The sequence below is a fragment of the Phragmites australis genome, chromosome 13, assembly GCF_958298935.1.
Source record: "Phragmites australis chromosome 13, lpPhrAust1.1, whole genome shotgun sequence".
NCBI lineage: Eukaryota > Viridiplantae > Streptophyta > Magnoliopsida > Poales > Poaceae > Phragmites > Phragmites australis.
In genome coordinates, this window is record NC_084933.1 from 26,483,434 (window position 1) to 26,498,499 (window position 15,066).

Consider the following 15,066-nt stretch of genomic DNA (forward strand, 5'->3'; position numbering starts at 1 on the left):
CGAACGGCTCTTGCCCGAGTGACTAAGGTAGTGTTTTGGTTCGTGGGATGTGTGAGATGAAACCGATCTATTTTGTTTTTAGCAATTTGGTTGGAATACAGTGGGATGAGATAGTTCTGAATCAGAAAATATTCTTTAAAGAATCGTTTAAAAAAACCCCGAGCGTAACCATCCCACTTTAATTGTGACGCTGATGACGGATCCAAGTAATAAAATATACTCGCTCCATCCCACCTAATAAACAATTATTTAATTCCGAACTATCCTATCCTATCTCTAAATACATAAATAAAATCATCCCATCTAACCTCGCTATCCAACCAAGAACTACCTAAGTCTTCCTAGCTTAACCAGATAGTCCCAGGTTGATGGTAAATGTTCCACCCATCTTAGGTTTGAGTTTTAAGAGAACTCAGCATCCGCACGAGTTTAGTTGGTAAGAAGTGCGTGAATGTGTTTGTAAAAAAAGAGTAGAAACCGGTTTTTTAACACATAATTAAAAATGTAAGAATATAAAAAATATATTATTAGAGTTGTCAAACATTTATAATCCTACATGAATCTAAAATGCAGAAGAAGAAAAATCCAATAGACCATTTGGATACAACAAAGGGAAAACACAGGGATGAAAGAAGAGAGATAGAATCAAATAAATTTTTTCATGAGGTTGGACCTTATACTAGAAATCTTTCAAAATTCATATACAACCAGCTATTCCATATGAATTTCATAGGAATTCTAGAGAGCCGATCCTCTGTTCCAAAAGACTCATAAGAATTTTTCCTATAGAGTTAAAATACTTTAAAATTCCTCTATTTTTAGCCTGAATACGCTAATCTCTTCTCACTCGGTTTTGCCGCCCAACAACGGCGTGCACATGCTTCGGTGTCCAATGCCTGTATCCATGGAACTCGTGAGCCATTGGAGACCTAAACAGAGTGTCTCCTATTGGTTCTTGGACAGCATCGTTACTGTAGCCTCTAATTGCCAGTTGCCTCACCTAGAGGCTAGACATTTTCAAAAGAAAGAACCAAAGCTGACATGAATGAAATCCAAGATTTTCAGAGGCGAGGACAGGCAACCATGCACCCCCCCCCCCCCCGGCGGAGGAGTACACAATTTTACGCACTAGCACTGTTCACTACACGCTAACCGAAATACTATCCTATTTGAATAGTCTTTTTTCGGTTTTTTTATAAAAAAAAGGCCGAAGCTATATAAATGGCTGGCTTTTATTTTTGTTTTTTTACTTTTGGTTGGCGGAAAAGTGGTTGTGACTGAAATGAATTAAAAGCTAAAAAACATATTCTGATCGGCTTTTTTTGGCTTTTGTTATGATAAAAAGCTAATTTTTTTTATAAAAACTAACAAATAAAATTCATCAGTCACGATCACTTCCTTAGCTAGCAAGAAGCTCTGAAATAGTAGCATATCTAAATAGGTCCTACGCATACTCCTACCAGAGTATGGTTGTTTGTTAGCTACTTTAGCTATATCAGAGTTAGAAATTATTTGTTTTAGCAAAAGATAATTATCGAGGGTAAATCTTTGGCAGTGATTTCAGTGTATGTTAGATAGTAGATACGTGATTTTTGTTCGGGATGTGTCTGCTGAATCTGTTTGTGTATGTGCAACTCAAGAACATCGAGAATTATCCAGATTTAAACCCCTATTAGGGTAATAGCCCTACATTCTGTGTATTCTCTTCTTTGGTCTAAGTTGGTTACAAATAATGTTCTTTCCAAGCCTTCTTGTCAGCCTCTTTCACCCTACGGGTCTCTTTTCTCTCTCTCTGTCCTCCTCCTTCTACAAGCCTGATATTCCCCCCTTTATATATCAAAGGTAGAAAAGATTTACACACGAGTAAAGACATAGACCCAGTCCTAGCTAGAGCTTCCCACTTAGCCTCTATCATTACTAAGAGTAGACGTATCTCATTTGCTCTATGACGCTACAGAGCTTGTTCCATCACTCCATCGCCTACGTCATCCCGATCGTTCGAACTGCCCTGTCTTGTCCCCATGCGCCGCCTGCGTACAGTCCTGTAGCATTTAATGTTACGGGACGAGACACGACAGCTCTGCGCCGACCACACCGTGGATGACCTGGGGAAGAGAAATACTCAAGTGAAAAAACATTTATTGTGATTAGATTGTTTAAACACATACCTGCCCCGCGATCAGAGGAGACTGGTCGCGAGGTTTGCTCCTGCGATTGGGGACTGATCGCGGAGCTTGGTCGGAGAGCCTGGTCACGTGGTCGCTAGCTGGTCACGCGGGATGACCACGGTTCCGGACAAAACGTGGCATGTAACACCTGCTGATATTTTACCGGCGTGAGTCCGTCCGTGAGGGGACCCTACTATTCTTTATACCGATAATAATGAAAAACAGCTTGTATATTGTGAATGGTAAAAAGTTGAATTTAAGCTGAATAGTACAATTTACATAAATCGACAAAAGATAGATTTTTAAATTGTTACTATCTTAGATATTTAAATTATTAAAAACTAAATTATACTATATATTTATTTATTTTAACTTACAGATTATAATCACAATCTAACATTAGTAAACTGAAACAAATGTAACCTTAATACAGACTGAGACGAGGCTGAGAGGACACAGAACTAAAGCCTTTCCCTATTCTGTTCCTCCCCCCCCTCTGTTCCCTCCTTAAGCAAGCACAGGTGACACGTCCACCTGTTCACTTTTCCAGGTCCTGACCTGCTGCAGGCCTGCAGCTCACCTGCAAGAGACACACCTCTCCCTCCTTTAACCTCTGCTCCATTTCTTTTTTTTCTCTTTGACAGAAAGGCTGCGGTGTGCCTTGCAGTCGGCTGCTTGTTTGGCCGGAAGCTCTCTTTCTCTCTCTCTCCTGCAATGGCTGGGAGCTTTGATGGGAGAACGCCAACTAGAGGCGTTGAGCAGGTGTAGAAATCTTATTTTCCTCTTACCCATTTCTGGCTCCCTAAGAGCACCTTTGATGCCAGTTTCTTGGATTTCACGGCCGCTTTCAGCTAACTGGAACGGGAAGCCTTCAATGCTTCATATTTTCGATTCATCTTGGATTTCTCATCACTGCATTTTTTGGGGAAATGAAATGCATTAACTTGTGTCTACAGTTCTAATAGTACCTGAAAATTGCTCCATTTTGGGAGAAATAAAATGCACCATCAGGTGGGATGAGCCAGGAACCTTACACATACTTTCGTTTGACTACTTCGTTCTTCTATTCAGGCCATTGTTGCTTTGAAGAAGGGCGCACATCTCCTGAAATGTGGCAAGAGAGGGAAGCCCAAATTCTGCGCTTTCAGGCTATCTTCTGTGAGTAATTCTGGTATCTGTAGATACTCCCTTGTTATTCATCATTCCATTTTTTGTATTGCCCATGATTCTTAGTTATAAAGGCGAGCTTTTATACCAGGGAGTAGTTATTCTGAAGCTATTGGGGACCTCATGACAACTTGAAAATTGTGATATTATTGGTTACCAGTACCTGTAACAATATTTTTACTGTTGGTGTATTCATCCAAAATGTTGGAAGTACATTTAACTTTTGTAATGCGGTTTGAGAACTGCTTATATATGCCTTGCCGCATAGAAGTTTTATCAGGTCCAAGGCATTTCAGTGATGATTGACATATCATTCTGCAGCAGTTCTTTACTGCACAACCTTTAAAACTTGTGCAGTTCTATTTTTCAAATGCCATACAATTGCAAAGATCCTAGTTTATATCGTTCTTTATTAGGGTTCATAGAGTACGAAACTCACTACCCTGGTTCCATAGTAGCTGGAGCCTTAAAGTGCGTGCTGAAAAACTTGAAAGATTCTCTAATGTTTACAGAAGTATTTAGGTTTATCATATGGAAAAGAATGGCATTATCATATCGTCAAAAGTATTTCAAATCACTATTTCTATACTTTTACTGAGCGGCAAATATAAAAAAGAAACGGTCGAACGTATATGTGGGTGACTGTGTTTGTGTCCAAAGTGGCATCTAGTAGAACTATAAGGTATTTTGTCTTTTCCTGTCAGATTACCATGACAACCTATAATTGAAACGAAAGAAGATATTACATTAAATTTATATAGCTATATGAAAATCCATCTTCTTGTCATGAGAAAGCATTTTTCTTCTCTTTGCAGGATGAGAAAACATTAATATGGTACTCGAAAGGGAAGGAAAAACACCTGAGCTTAAACTCTGTGTCAACTGTGGTTCTTGGACAGAAGACTGTACGCATTCCTTTTTGTCCTGAAAAAAATCACGGTATTCATTATTTATCACATAGCACAACTATTTCTAAGGATTTCAGGATTTTGCAGATAAACTTTCTGCGTCAGCGTTGGCCAGAGAAGGAATCTCAATCCCTGTCACTTATATACAAAGACAGAGAGTGCTCACTTGACTTGGTAAACCTTAAATCAGTTTGGTTTGCAAGTTTTTAGTCTGAATTTTTTCCTTACTGGCACCATATCTTTCGAAAATCATGTTGATCCAGATCTGCAGCGACAGAGATCAAGCTGAATACTGGTATCTTGGTTTGAGGGCCTTAATATCAGCTCCTTGTAGTCCATGTTCATCGATTGGTTCAAGGAGCAGCAGACATATCAGCAGTTGCTCAAATACTCCCCACAGCTATGTTCAGCGGAAGAGTAGGCTACCTACTGCGCATGGCACACCAAGGCACATACAGGTTAGTACCAGAAGTTACACCATGACATCTAAATGGTAACATGATATATAGTTAGCTGACATTTTTCTTTGAAACTTCATGTTGCAAAGTTTGTTTTTATTTGGGAAGGAGCTTCTTGTGGCAAACTATGGAGTATTTGATTGTATTTGGTTATCTAACTTTAAGATTCATGAGGCTAATTGACAAACACAGCATTCTTAAGTTGTACCGACTTACTTCAATTTGAACAAACCACCCATTTATAAGTTATCACTGCAAGGGATGTTAAACTATATCCACTTCGAACTATTTTGAATTGCCTTTGAACTCTTTTCTTTTTAAAGAAAAGATCAACAAGGTGTGCTGTTTTAACCTTGTTCATGTGGTTAAGTAGACATGCCTCACTGATATGTTGTTCTGTTTTTAGACACAGGGTGCTCTTGGTCAACTTATAGTCTTCTTTTTGGGGCTAACGGTTCCTTTAATGCATTTCATGTTAAGGTACATCCTTCACATCGGAGTCCTAAGAAGACACAGGAAATCTTTTTTCATGGTAATGCCAAATGTTCAGAAGCATATGTTTGCCCAAGACAGCGAACATTCTCTGACATAGATACCTACCTGGAAAAGCTTACACACAAGATGTCAAATCCAGAAAGACATGGTTTGAAGGATATTGTGGTTGCTAACAAACAAAAGTTACAGAAAATTACTCAAACACCTAAACTGAAAACCTTTGAAGGACCCCGTGCAGCATGCAGATTAGATTCTTTGAAGGATGTTTTTTTATGGGGTGATGTTCTTGGAAGTATGTTAGATTGTGATGATATCTCAAAAGCCCTTCCAAGGTTAGTGGATTCATCCAATATGCTTGATGTACAAAGCATTGCTTGCGGGGAAAATCATGTGGCAATAATCACTAAGCAAGGGGAAGTCTACTCCTGGGCTAATGAGGGCAGTGGCAGAATAGGTCGTCAAGTAAATATCAGTGTCTCCCAACCCAAAATTGTCGAGTCTCTTGCCTCCTTACATGTGAAGGCTGTCGCATATGGATCAAAGCACACTTGTGCGGTAACGGTTTCTGGTGAACTTTTAGAATGGGGTGAAGGAGTTCATATTGGTTTGTTGAATGACTGCTACGCAAGGAACCAATGGTTTCCACATAAATTGTCCAGTCCAATGGATGGCTTATCTGTTGCGAAGATTGCTTGTGGTCCATGGCACACTGCTCTCATAACATCATCCGGTCTGCTATACACATATGGGGATGGAACATTTGGTGTTCTTGGTCATGGAGATACACAAGGAACTGCTCGGCCAAAAGAAGTAGAGTCTTTGAAAGGCTCAAGAGTAAAATGTGTGGCATGTGGGCCATGGCACACAGCTGCCATTGTGGAAGTAATCAGCAGTTCCAAGAGCAACACTCCAAGCAGCAGTGTGTTCACATGGGGTGATGCAGATCGAGGGAAGCTGGGTCATGCTGACAAAAAGATGAAGCTTGTACCGACACGCATTGATTCACTTGTTGGCTATGATTTTAGTCAGGTGTCCTGCGGGATGGCACTCACTGTTGTGCTTACTGTTACTGGTATGGTCTTTACTATTGGCAGTTCCATGCATGGGCAATTAGGGAATCCCCAAGCAGATGGTAAATCTATTTGTACTGTTGAAGGATTACTTAAGACCGAATTTGTCAGACAGATATCATCTGGTTCTTCCCACGTAGCCGTGCTGACTGCAAATGGGAAAGTGTTTACATGGGGTAAAGGCAAGGAAGGTCAACTTGGTTTAGGTGACTACCTTAATAGGAGCTCTCCAACTTTAGTTGAGGCATTGGAAGGTAGGCATGTGGAAAGCATATATTGTGGTTACAATTACACTGCCGCAATCTGTTTGCATAAGGCAATCTCAAGAAAGGACCTCTCTGTATGCAGCGGTTGCAAGATGGCTTTTGGTTTTACTAGAAAGAAGCACAACTGTTACCACTGTGGTTCCATGTTCTGCAGTTCCTGCAGTAGTAACAAGGTTGCCAAGGCAGCGCTTGCCCCAGACAAGAGTAGAAGGTATCGTGTATGTGACGTGTGTTTTGGTCAGCTACAGGAAGTTATGGATTCTGGTAAGGTAAAGTCGGGACAAAAGACCAGCAAAGGGGATATGTTTAAAACAGAAATTATAAGGGCATACACACCTAAGTTGTCGCGTATATTCAAGGATGCAAATTTACCTGTAGAAAAGATGGCTTTAGTACAAGGTCCCTGTCAGAGGAATAAGGACCCTGCCACTCCAATTCAAGTAAAATCTCGGAGATGGGGGCAAGTTGAGTGCCCTGTTCAATTTGTATCTGCACAAGACAGTTTTCGAAATCAACCTATATCAAAGAACCATATGTGTGGTAGCTCTGTTTCCCAGAAAATGCATGGCCCCGTAGTGCTGAAGTCTGGCAACCCTTTGCAACAGCCTACTGATGGTCAGAGGAAAGAATTGAACAGCACTGAAACCTTACTCATAGAAGAAGTAAAGCAGCTTCATTCACAGGTAATTCATAAATCACTGGCAAGCAAACATATTTTTCCCCCTTTGAGAGCTGAACAAGATGATACTCTTGCTGCCGTTTGAACAGATATCCCTTCTTATGGAGCAGTGCCAGCAAAAAAGTCTTCAGGTTCAACTGTACAAACAAAAACTTGATGAGACATGGCTAATTGTTAGGGATGAGGCTGCAAAGTGCAAAGCTGCCAAAGATGTCATAAAGGTTCTAACCGATCAGGTATGAGCTCGACATATAATCACATTTTATAGTATTGTTCACACATCAATTTCAGTAACAAGGAAATAGTTTAATTCGTCACCTTGCCTTCATTGAGGGTATCCTGATAATTTATTCGGAACAGATGGGTATATATGACATGCTTGCCCTTTGTAAATTGTGTAGTGTAATGCCTTGTCAGAGGAACTTTCTGTTAGTCTGCAACTAGAGAACTCCAAGGTCACACCTGATTGGAGGCGAGTTCCACCAGTGACAGCGGAGTTGCTACATTATCCCAGCAATAAACTTACCCCAGGCAATTCCAGTCAACTCAGCAACATCCGAAACCACCAGAGTAGCAGCCAAGGAGATGAGGAATTTACGCCATCAACAAATTCTGACGAGCCAGTAGATGGATCATGCGGTCATCAGAATGGTTCAAGAACATTTAACAGTAATGGTTATATGACAGAAGCTGATGCACCTGCTGGTCCAGTCACGCCCAATGGTGTGGTTGAGCAAATCGAGCGTGGAATATATGTCACATTTGCTGTATCATCCAGCGGAAGGAAAGACATAAGACGCGTAAGATTCAGGTGAATCCTAGGATGCCTTACTGATGCTTGTTACTGATCATATACACCTTTTACATTTTGCGGTAACCTAACTAAATGTTGTTTGTTGTGCAGTCGGAAGCATTTTGGCGAGAAGGAAGCTCAGCACTGGTGGGAAGAGAACAAGAGCAGGGTGTATGCAAAGTACAGCACTGAACAAATACAACATCAGTTAGCGGTGACGATCAAGAGTGTACAAGAGTAATCACCACTACCACAGATCGGAATGTCAACTGTTCAGCACGGCGGCACATCGCATGGAACAATCAGTGATGTGAGCAGACAAGATAACTGATTAGCATTTTCTTATTTATGACGGGCAGTTCGACTTTAGGTATGGATGTACAGGTAGCTCTGAGGCAGATGAGGGATGGATCTCTCTTCCCCTTTCCTGTTCCTGATTCGAGTGCCGTTGATCAGTCCTGATGAAGAAAGCGGTGATGAACTGCTGATATGAATCAGGAATTCAGGATCAGTTGTAAATTCCTTGTGGAAAGTAGAATTTGCCCGGTATTAGTTGCGTCTCTTGTGCCTAACACCCCTTGAACGGGATCAAATGTGACGCCCGCGGAGAGCGCGCCAACCGTCTCCAGGATCCCCACCTCCCGCCCTCACCTAAATGTCTGTCCTAAACCGTCGCCCTCACGTTCCGACGTGCGTGCATGATCTGTCTCCTCCCCGTGGTATAAACCTGCAATTGACCCCGACCAAGCTCCTTTCACCTTGCCACGTAAGTCTCCATTTTCTATCGTACGGTTACGATACCTTTACAACTTAGTTTTGTCTCAACGTAAGATTTACGATAGTGTCACGTACTCCTCTAATCTTTTCACGATTTTGAGATCAAACCGCGAAACCGTTTGCACGCTTTTCAAAGAGTGACTCGTTGTCTTGCTTACACCTTAAGCAAGCATTTCAATGTCTACGCGTGTACTCCGTCATGCAATCCTGACCGCCGGCAAGTTTCTCCTGCTCTCGATCCCTCGAGCTGTCTTGTCATTTTCACGGGTATCTCATTTGCTTGACTTTGTCAATACGTCGTCTACATCCGTCTTTCATGTTTTGTTTTACCTCCACTTATTCAGGTAGAATCACCCTTTATCCCGTCCAGCCTCCTTGATTATCCGACACCAAACACTCTGCTTGACCCCGATCATCCTACCGTCGATGGCTAAATTACACCATGAGACAAGCAAACACATATCTCCAACTCTAACTCTAATTAATTCATAATCAATATAATTAAACAAAATTTTAAATCAATTTAAATAACATAAAAGCTCGTACAAAATCAAAATTCATCAAACTAAATAAATACTAATATCAATCACTCCTCGTAAATAAAAAGTCACGTTCTCATATGATCACGATCACCGCTGGTCGCCGCACCTGCGTCACGCCGTGGCTTGCCGGAGCGCCGCTGCGTTCGTGGCGCTGACTGCTACCCCACTCCTGACCTTGCTCCAGGAGGCCTCTCCGCCCATGACGCCCCCGCACGCACGGACCATGACCAAGGTCCAGGAGGAAGAAATAAGAGGTAGTACTGACGAGTGAGATGGGCTCCTGATTCAGAGTGTTTCAGATTCGCGTTGTGTGTTATCCGTTGATCTAGCCTCTGCCGACAGATTTGTAGGCCCATAGCTGATCTACTGATATCTGCAGATTCTGTGACTTTTGCAGTTTCTGGATGGCAGAGTCATCTTCGTAGAGGCCGCAAACCGAAGGTCTGGACTCTGAATTTGTCGCCCAGGCACCACGCAAAGTTTTAGACTATATTGATTTACTTTGGTATGAATGAAGTGTCATCCATTTGGCAAGCTTTCTATTTAAACTACATAACCAAGTGCGTGCAAATCAGTTCATTGTACAATTCTGGCACGACTGCACAAGTGATACGGTGATTCCACATGATGACTTTTCAGACCATGATCAATGTTCAGAAACTTGATTGTTGATCCAGCCAAGTCCCAATTGAGAGATGCTAATTCCGTACCCAGGCAGCCAAGCTTACACAAATTCTATCCGTCAAAAGAACTGAAGAAACCATTGCAACATTCCATTGTTTTAGCTGCCATGTGATTGATTTCTTTTACAAACAGCGCTTATAATTTACATACATATAGTAAGATCTTCTACGACGACTCTTATGCTACTGAATGACAACCATTGACCTCTGAACCTCAAGCAATGGAAACATCAGTCTTGACTCTTGAACTATACATGGGCAGATTGAAATCACAGTTGCTTTGTTGAAGGCTTGAGTGATCACAATCTGCCTCTCATATGTTACAGCAGAATGGTCTTCCTGCAACATAAGTTCTAGTCATCGGTATATAAACATCAGCAAAAAACAGCTGGAGTAGCAGTGAAGCTCCAAAAATTACAAGCACAGCCTTGTCATCTCTCCATCTGCGTCCTCCCTAGGCGCCTGCGACTTCAGTACCGCACGTTCAACTCCGCACTTCTTGTATGGCACAAAACCTCGAAGGCAGACTGGCGCTGGGCTCACACATTTTCTTGAACCAGGAACAGGTCTAGTTTCTTCTTCGTCGTTGCTTACTTGTACCGATTCTACAGAATCTGAATTCTGGGTAGTTTCAGGCATGCTGCTGGAGGTTGTGTTCGACTCCGTCCAGGATTTTTCACCGTTCATGAATTTGCAGTCCGAGGCTTGAGATGGTTGGTGTTGCTGCTTATTTGAAGCAACTGCCTGTGGGTTCAACACTGTGCAAGATATGCTTCCGTTATTATAGCTGAAAAATGGGTGACCAGAATGCACCGAGAAAACCTCCCCCTGAGGAAGGTAGTGCATCAACTGCTGTGTACTGATCAACCACGGGCTCCATGTGTTTGCTTCTGCTGCACCATGGGAAGAGAACTTCCCAGTTCCACTAGTTGGTGTCTCAGCTGAAGCATCCAGTTCCATGTCTGCCACATCTTGCAGGCTTCCATTATTGGAGTTTGGCTGCTGACGCAAATCATTCACCACAAGTCTCTTGCCAAATAGCCTAAGGACTGGACCTTCAGGTATTCCACACGCCAGATCCTTGGAAGCAGTATTGCCGTTGGCATCCTGAAACATATTTATGGTGTCTGTCAGAACTCAGAATTCAGATGTTACCATTTGTGCCATCAGATGATGTTCTCAAACGACAAGTAGCCAAAATTCAAAGTTACCCAAACTATTGGAAAATGGACAGGGGGTTACTTGCGTTGTTATGGTGAAGAATTATTGACTTCAGTTGGGTACTTATTATCCCTGAACCAAAAGAACAAATGCTTTGCAATGGATATTATGTCTGCTAAGAATTATACCTTGGAAGGTGGCACTTGCACACCTAACTCAACAGCTGTTGTGCTTGGCGTGGGGCATCTCTCCAAATCAACCGATGAGGCCGGCGATCCACTGCTGTCACTAGCCAAGATCTCAGGCCCTATCCGTGCTGTGGTTAACACAGATTCCGGCGAGCAATTCTCCTGCTCACACAGGGACTGTATCTGCAACTGAGGCTTCTCAAGCTGTTTGAATGCAGGGACATCCTTGCCGGGTGAGTTACCTAGCTTCCGTGGGTATGGGTGTGCCGGCTTCCTCTTTGGCCGCGGTGGAGGAAAGTGAATTGGTGCTGCAGCATCTGCGCCGTTGCTGTCCCCAGAGGATTCTCGGATGACCTGCAGAGTGCAACACAAAAGGCAATCAGAAAATACGTCTTCGACGACATGGCATGGATAGCATCTGCTCTCCATGATTGAGCAACTTACATCACCTTGCAAGCAACACAATCCATGGAATTTTCAGGCAGAGGGGATTTTTTTTCTATGCGAAAGGCGGTAAAACCTTGGAGAAGAACTTCTGAGCGTGGCTCCTGATTTGCACGGCAGTCTTGCTGCCTATGTGCTCTGCAAATTGTACCAGGTATCAGCTATAAGTTCTGCTTATTCAGATACTGTACTGTACATTGCCACACAAAAGCTGGTTAGCAGATAAGATCTTTGCTGAGGTACGGACCTTGTATATGACGCCAGGCACGGCCATGGAGCTGCAGGGCTTCCAGGAACATCTTGTGCTCGTCCTCCGTCCATTTCTCCCTTTGCTTCGATATCGTGTAAGGTTTGCGCGCCTAAACGGCAAGAGCCAAGAGTGTGAGCATGGTGTTAGGAAAGATCTTAACTTCACAAGATTTGCAATTTCTTTTGGCAGTGGAATTGAGATGCGTTGCAAGAGAGTTTCAGCTGCAGCATAGATGTACTGTATACCTTAGGGACTCGTGCTTCTGCTGCCAAGTCCATAGCACAGGAATTCAGAGGACTCTTCAAATGATCCATGAGGTTTACATGGCTAACAGGGTCAGCAGCAGCTCCTGAAGCGTTCCCCACCTTGATTTCCTTCAGAGACAAAGAGGAAATTCGGTTGAACACAGCTTGAAGGAAAAAAAAAACCCCACTGCATCACTTTCCTGCTTAGGACTTTGCTCAACATCTATTTAGCACCTTTCGTAAGAGGAAAAACACTCTTTTGATCATGCGTATGCCATGAGAGAAAGAGTTGCAAGATAATGATTTACTCTAAACTCCAAGAGAAACGATTCAGAGTAATAACAGCTGGGAAAAGAAACACTAGTTACCTGGAAACGAGCCATCTCCAGGTTTCTGAATCAACAAGCTGTAGTTCAGCTCACTGGCTCCTCACCATGGGCGCCAACCGAGCAACGAAAGAAGGCGAGCAAGCACCCAGACCAAATCACCACCTCCTGAATATCTTCCCAAGAACTGCTTGTCGAGCAGGCAGCGGGGGCGGGGGACGAGAACAGAAGAGAGGATGCAAAGAAATGAGGCGTGCGTACGAGCAGAAGGCGAGAGGGCCGAAGAAAAAAGCCAAAAAGGGCACGGGCCAGGGCGCCACATCGGACTGGATTTTTCCCCCTTGTCCCTTTTCCGTGCGCGCTTTTTCGTCCCGTCGCCACCTCGCCGGATGAACAATGCTGCGGGGCGGAGAATTCCCGGGCCGCCGCTCGATTCGTGTGGCCGTCGCTACTTCACGGGTGCTGCCCATGGTAGTCCGTCCGTCCGTGTGTTTTGGCAGTAGCGATCCACAGCGCAACTGTGCGACCTGGGTGCGAGCGTCGTGGAGCTGCACGACACTCCCATCCACCCGGCTCCTTTGGATATGTGTCGAAAATATGTTAGGCCCCTTTGGATATGTGTCCAAAATATGTTAGGCCATTTGCTCGATAAAGCTCGGGCAAAAGCGAACGGCCCGACTCCTCCAAATTCTCAGCAAATTTTTCTGCGTGCTTCAGATATATATATATAGGAAAACTAGTATGTACTTCTGGATGTATGTACTTCTACCTCTCATATACCATTTATATATATATATATAAGGTTATTGTTGGCTATTTGCTTCTTCTACGTATGCTATATTAGTTTAGGAATTATAGTTGTTATTGTATGTGACCGTATATCATCAGGATATATATGGATGAGGATATTTTCCCAACAAATTTGTTGGAGCTTGACTTTACACTCCTGCTAAAAATATCTCGAGAAATATCTTGGATCTTGGATATCGTGTCCATGTGGTGCCCGTTGGTGGTGTCGCGGTATCACCGTCGCTTTGACTTGCCATCGGTAGTGTCACGTGCCCTGCCAGCAACGGACAGGTTAGATCTAGCTGAAAATCTGGACCAAACGGTCCAGGACATGCGTGCCGATAGATGGATATTCACTTGATCCGCTTATGAGGCGACTGTGGAAAGCTGCTCGCGTAGTAGCGTACTGTATTTTTCAGAATTCAGCCGTACTCCTCTTCTTGAACTGGACAGAGTCTCCTAGTCTTACGGGCTTACAGCCAAGGATAAGCGAGCAAATAATTTGACTACTTTTGTCAGTCATGTGCACGTCATTCCCCTCGTTTATCAGTCGCAAATGACGCAAGGCATTGCTCCGATAATTAAGAAATATACTACCTTACCTTCTTCTGGTTTCTGACGGAGACTTCTAGTTTTTGTTGGATAGAACTGCTCCGGCGGTTATCCTATTGTTTCTTTGCAACCTTGGCACAAGGTTGCTGGACACTACAATGGGAAAACCTGATCTGTACAGCTCGGCAGAAACACAAAGCAACGACTCTTTTTTAGCAGCAAAACAATGCATTGGCACAAACGTTGTCCACTTTCGATAAAAAATTTGGGACATGGATACAGTCCTACCATTAGGGAAGAGTTTGTGGAGGAGATGAGACGAAACGAGGAGACTTGGGTTGCTTTAAAAAAAATCAATCAGCTGGGCGCTTCTACATTTATCTCACGAATTTAACTCGAGTTGAGATGTTGTTGGCTCAGAGCATGCAAACACATGTGCTTGGGGGGAGCCACGTACGTTAGCTTGGCTATGCGGCTTTTGAGTAAAGCTTGGCAAAAGTTGCCAAGGTGAACATATCCATACACTAGCCTTTGTCTGGTGTCCTTGGCAATGTCACACTGATCCTGACCTGAGAGTGAGAGGATGCTTCTGGCCAGTGGTTACACGTATGGACGTCGCCTGAGGCACGAACAGCAGAGTAGAGCATGAGCAACAATTAGCAATCGCTTGTGGAGCTGGACCAGATTAACCTACGCGCTTCGATGTGACAATTTGTGCCCCTCTTCACAGGCTTTTTTTAAAGAAAAAAAAGGTGATTTTATTCGATTAAGCACAAATACAGTATAGCCAGAAAGCTGTAAAATAAAAAAAAACAAAACAATCACAAGTCTCAAATAGGTACATCCCTAAGCTACTCCGAATGACACTGCCAAACTGGATCAAATAAGCCGACGTTGATACTTTCTCTACTGATGAGGTAGAGTCGATGAAGACCATTAACTTTTTTGAGTCATCATGAATAACGTAAAGTGCTATTAGGACGATAAACGTACCGGATAACTCATCATACGGGATATGATACACCTTCTTTTTAAAAGGAAATAGAACAAAACAGCAAATCAGAGGAAAAAAATCGCATAGGTTACTCAGAATGAAAAGGAACAA

At 43.0% G+C, this 15,066-nt stretch overlaps 2 protein-coding genes across 3 annotated transcripts; one reads left to right on the forward strand and one right to left on the reverse strand.

The window, feature by feature from the left end:
• Nucleotides 1-2,650: 2,650 nt before the first annotated feature.
• LOC133887639 (PH, RCC1 and FYVE domains-containing protein 1-like) lies at nucleotides 2,651-8,650 on the forward strand. Its single transcript, XM_062327588.1, has 9 exons — nucleotides 2,651-2,930; nucleotides 3,240-3,326; nucleotides 4,151-4,240; nucleotides 4,331-4,417; nucleotides 4,507-4,701; nucleotides 5,182-7,215; nucleotides 7,301-7,447; nucleotides 7,613-8,022; nucleotides 8,116-8,650. The coding sequence occupies exons 1-9, from the start codon at nucleotides 2,883-2,885 to the stop codon at nucleotides 8,243-8,245; spliced, it is 3,228 nt and encodes a 1,075-aa protein (XP_062183572.1). The 5' UTR covers nucleotides 2,651-2,882; the 3' UTR covers nucleotides 8,246-8,650.
• A 1,425-nt stretch (nucleotides 8,651-10,075) lies between these two features.
• On the reverse strand, nucleotides 10,076-13,030 carry LOC133889345 (uncharacterized). Of its 2 annotated transcripts, XM_062329869.1 has the most exons (6): nucleotides 12,663-13,030; nucleotides 12,295-12,423; nucleotides 12,047-12,158; nucleotides 11,876-11,937; nucleotides 11,356-11,709; nucleotides 10,076-11,113 (listed from the first exon to the last, which is right to left on the reverse strand). In XM_062329869.1, the coding sequence occupies exons 1-6, from the start codon at nucleotides 12,675-12,677 to the stop codon at nucleotides 10,421-10,423; spliced, it is 1,365 nt and encodes a 454-aa protein (XP_062185853.1). In that variant the 5' UTR covers nucleotides 12,678-13,030; the 3' UTR covers nucleotides 10,076-10,420. The 2 variants fall into 2 exon arrangements, with proteins under 2 accessions (XP_062185853.1, XP_062185854.1); XM_062329870.1 differs by lacking the exon at nucleotides 12,663-13,030 and having other exon boundaries at nucleotides 11,805-11,937.
• Between the last annotated feature and the right edge of the window lie 2,036 nt (nucleotides 13,031-15,066).